The sequence below is a fragment of the Pinus tabuliformis genome, chromosome 6, assembly GCF_031772625.1.
Source record: "Pinus tabuliformis cultivar Carrire ecotype Pingquan chromosome 6, CPIR1, whole genome shotgun sequence".
NCBI lineage: Eukaryota > Viridiplantae > Streptophyta > Pinopsida > Pinales > Pinaceae > Pinus > Pinus tabuliformis.
In genome coordinates, this window is record NC_142292.1 from 1,852,810,297 (window position 1) to 1,852,814,867 (window position 4,571).

Sequence of the window (4,571 nt, forward strand, 5' to 3'; positions counted from 1 at the left end):
TAGCACCCTTCCTCAAGAGACAAACGTGTTGTTTTGCCTCCTCTTAAAGCGATTTGTTGCATCGTGGGCATTTTTGTTGGGTATTTCACAGATTTGAAATCTTATAAATTTTTTAATCTCTCTACTCATAAAGAGTATGCAAGTAGAGATGTGGTATTCTATGAGCAGGTTGATGATCATGGAATCCATGAAAGAAGCAATGAATATTGGCACATACCTTTGCAGCAGCAGCAGAAAAAGTAAGGTGTAGATGGTACAGATGCAAGTAGTAGGCCAAGTCCACCAAGGGATGATCAGAACATATTTGAATCCAGTCCACCACTCAGGAGATTAGGTAGGCAAATTCAGCTGCCAACAAGATATAGGGACCGTGCTCTTATAACTAGTATGTTAAATGTTGTTAAACCCTCTAATGATAAAGAAGCAAGTCAATATAGTGAATGGAGGGCAGCCATGGAAGAGGAATATGAGTCTATACTTAAGAAAAAAAAAACCTGGGATCTAGTTGAACTACCTGAAGGCAAACAACCCATAGGTTGCAGATGGTTATATAAGCCTAAATTTAAAGTAGATGGGAGCATAGACAAATATAAAGCTAGGCTGGTTGAAAAGGGGTACTCGAAGAAAGAAGGCATAGATTATGAGGAAACTTTCACCCCTATAGCTAAATTAAACACAATTAGAATGTTAATTGCTTTAGCTACCAAACATCATTGGATGATACACTAGCTAGATGTGAAATCTGCATTCTTAAATGGGGAATTAAAAGAAGAAGTGTATTTAATGCAACCTGAAGGGTTTGTTAAACAGGGGGGGAGGGGGGGTGCGGGACATTTAGTCTATAGATTGAAGAAAGCATTGTATGGGCTAAAATAGGCACCCAGGTCGTGGTATGATAAAATTGATTATTTTTTCCTACATCATAGTTATAAAAGAAACAAAAATGGCGCTAATCTATATACCACGTTTGATGAAAAGGGGAAAATTGTTTTGGTTTCTTTATATGTAGATGATCTTATCATTATAAGAAATATTGGTGAACTCATTAAAGAAATCAAAGAGTAGATGTCATAGGTTTTTGAGATGAAAGACCTTAGAGAGTTACACTATTGTTTGGGTCTTGAAGTCTAGAGGGATTCTGGCCAGACTTTTCTGTCTTAGGGAAAGTATGTTAGGAGTTTATTGAAAAAGTTCAAAATGGATTAGTGCAAAGCAACATCAGTGCCTTTACAGAAGAATACCAAACTTCATAATAATGATGGTTCTAAGGAGGTCGATGCAACATTGTATAGACAGCTAGTTGGGAGTCTAATTTACTTGACTACAACTAGGTCAGATTTGGCTTTTGCAGTTAGTGTATTGAGCCAATTCATGTCAAAGCCTCTTGAGAATCATTGGGCTGCAACGAAAGGCATCTTAAGGTATCTTCAAGGAACCTTAGACTTTGGTATTAAATATACTGATTCGTTTGATGTTAGATTGACAGGTTTTTCAGACTTAGACTAGGCCGGAAATCTAGATGATCGACGATCCATAACAAGTTATGCTTTCAACATTGGGTCCGGGGTCATTGCATGGAGCAGCAAGAAGCAGGACATTGTATCATTGTCTTCAGCAGAAGCAGAGTATCAAGCAATATGCGTAGCAACATGTGAGGTAGTTTGGTTGAGGAGACTTCTCCAGGATGCCGGAGAAGAACAAAAAGATGCAATTGTTATCAGATGTGATAACCAAAGCTCAATCAAACTTGTAAATAATCCATTGTTTCATAAAAACACAAAGCATATTGATACACAGTTTCACTTTGTTAGGGAGAAGGTTCAGTCAAAGGAAATCCCTATTGAATATTGTAATACTTGTGACAATGCTGCAGATATTTTTACCAAGTCTCTTGGAAGAATTAAATTTGAGTTATTTAGGGAGATGTTAGGAGTGCTAGTGAACCTTTTCTCCATTAAGGGGGAGTGTTAAAGTTAATGGAGAAATGTATTCTAGGAGAAAGTCAGTTCATTAGTTAAGTGTGAGACTTAAATTAGGAATTTGTTCCTATTTTCTAGGTGGTTGTTCTAACCTCCCTATTTGCTTGTAAACTATTTATTCATGGAGATTAATGATGAATGTGTAGAGCATTTTGCCAGAAGCAATCTCCACATGAAACCCTCCACATGAAACCCTCCCCTGAGAGTTGCTCAATTTATTGAATATATTGTTTGTCTTCTAATTTTTAACACGAAATATGTTCACAACGTTCACGAGTATAATTTGATAGTAGCATGGGTGTCTTCGGAAAAATCTGCTCGCAATTTATCAAACTTGCACTGAGAATTCAGCGTACAGTATATATGGAGAACCACACTGAATAACTGAACAGATGTCATTGGTGAACAGAAATTGGACATGATAACTGTGTCATATCGCTGGTTTTTCGAACAACCCATTCAATTCAAAAGAACTCAAATGCGAACTGCCAGTGATTTTTAAAGGTTCAAAGTGACAAGGAAAAGTACGAGAAAGCAAGCATGTTGAATGAGTACAAGTCATGTTAAAGCAAAGCAGTAACCACACAATCAAGGCGTAGTGACTTGAAGACCACATCCTTTGCTATTTTGGTCGAGATAGCATTAGCCAACGCTCTGTAGTTATACAGAGCGTAGGCGTGCTCTGAAGCTCAAAATCGTTGCAATATCATCTCTATAATCATAAGCAACCTGAAAGAAACATCTATATAAAAGAAGACATTGCGGGGATCCATCCTGTGTTTATATGGATTGATTATGATCTAGTCAGACCTTTTAAAAATTCCTGTTGATATGTTGTTTCGATGCGTTATATGGTGTTTACTTCTGTGCGTGTTAGTCTTAAATACATGAAGGTTTCTGGATAATTGAGTGAATGCTACTTAATCATATGGTCGGTGTCAATTTAATATCCATTCAAGATCAGCATGCCAAATTGTAATCAGAATTCCTGCCAAAATTGTAATCAGAAATATATTTATAGGGTTGATTCTGTAAATATTCTAATCAAAATGACACAGATTGTGGATGAAGGTGTCAAATATGACATAATCTGCCAAAAAAATTTGTTACAATGACATCTCGTGATAGGAGAGTCAATACAAGTTGGGTTGGAATACACCCTTCACTAGGAGGGGTATGAGGTTTGGTATAGAGGTGATGATGATCAAGAGATAAGAGGACCTCCTTTCAAATATTCAGTTACGGCCAACGCAACGAGGCCAAGCATCGCAAAACGCCCATTCAACATCTCTGCTCCAGAAGACATTATTGCCTGTGATTTGCTCTCTTTCGTGACTCCCTTGAACATGGGTATCAACGAAGCAACTGATAGCAGAATCGCACTTCCAAGAAACAGTGGGACTCCCCCGCTGGCCAGCTGAGAGAAGAGGTCTCTCCCACTAGCAATCTCCACCCCCACGGCCGAGACGAATCCGAGCATGGCGAGTCTCCCATTTATTGCCTCCGGCGCTGGTCCCGCGAAAGCAAACACGTCCTTAAAGTTTGTGCTCACCTGCATTATTATTTATGTCTAGTCAATTTATTTCAGTGCATGAGCAAGGCAGTGCATGTTAATGCAAAAATTGACGCTTAATCGCTTACCTTCTTCTCAGGAGGGCTAGAAGGAGATTGCCTTGACTCCTCCGGCTGTGGATGCACAAGCAAATTAAGTTATAAATACAATAACATAAAACCTTGTATTTGAACATGTAATTAAGTTCAAAACAGCAACAATTTTACTAACCCCTGCCCTGCATTTTACTCGAAGATGCCTGCCGGCTGTTGACCTCTCCGCTGGCCTCCGTTGCAGGAGCGATGCTCCATTCATCGCCATCAGTGATGCATTTACAGCGGCCATGATCGCAATATAATAATGAAACACTATGTATGAGAACAACCCTAATTTATATGGACTTTGAAAACAACAAGATAATGAAGAGATGGTGCAACCCTATTGATCTGTACTGCTTCCCTATGAGAACAAACCTAATTTATATGGACTTTGAAAACAACAAGATAATGAAGAGATGGTGCAACTAATTAATGGACACTATTGATCTGTACTGCTACCCTATGTCTGGCTGCTGTGATATATATAAGGGTTTGCAGACCATATGGAAAAATCTAGGGGCATTCATTGAACGGCAAACGCTTGAGCCAAGTCGAGCTTTCTCTTCCTCGGACTATGTTTCCACGTGGGTGGATACAAATTGAGACGTAGATCCTCGAACAACCGCACCGTACTCGTATAAATCCTTTCCAACTTCATATTCCTATTAACTTTATAATTTTAAGATTTATTTACTTTAAGTTAGTTTAAAGATTTTTACTCATGGTTTAAAATTTTGAAAAGATTGATTTTTTTATATATTTTATTATAGTAAAATTTATTAGTGAATAAATAGGTTAATAAAGAAATTAGGTTAAATTGAATAGTTGTATGTAGGAAATAAATGAGAATTTATTATTCAACTTTCACTATGGCACAAATGGTATGTGTTAAAGAAATAGGGTTTATTATACAACTTTCTTTTCATTCGAATATTTTCTTTA

The 4,571-nt window shown here is 37.6% G+C and overlaps 1 protein-coding gene across 3 annotated transcripts; it reads right to left on the reverse strand.

Moving 5' to 3' along the window:
• Window positions 1-3,038: 3,038 nt before the first annotated feature.
• Window positions 3,039-4,134, reverse strand: LOC149266419 (early light-induced protein 2, chloroplastic-like). 3 transcript variants are annotated; one of them, XM_089430544.1, is made up of 4 exons: window positions 4,005-4,134; window positions 3,763-3,917; window positions 3,621-3,665; window positions 3,039-3,531 (listed from the first exon to the last, which is right to left on the reverse strand). In XM_089430544.1, the coding sequence occupies exons 2-4, from the start codon at window positions 3,874-3,876 to the stop codon at window positions 3,184-3,186; spliced, it is 507 nt and encodes a 168-aa protein (XP_089286670.1). In that variant the 5' UTR covers window positions 3,877-3,917; window positions 4,005-4,134; the 3' UTR covers window positions 3,039-3,183. The 3 variants fall into 3 exon arrangements, with proteins under 3 accessions (XP_089286670.1, XP_089286672.1, XP_089286667.1); XM_089430546.1 differs by having other exon boundaries at window positions 3,763-3,899; window positions 4,001-4,114; XM_089430541.1 differs by lacking the exon at window positions 4,005-4,134 and having other exon boundaries at window positions 3,763-3,990.
• Window positions 4,135-4,571: the final 437 nt, after the last annotated feature.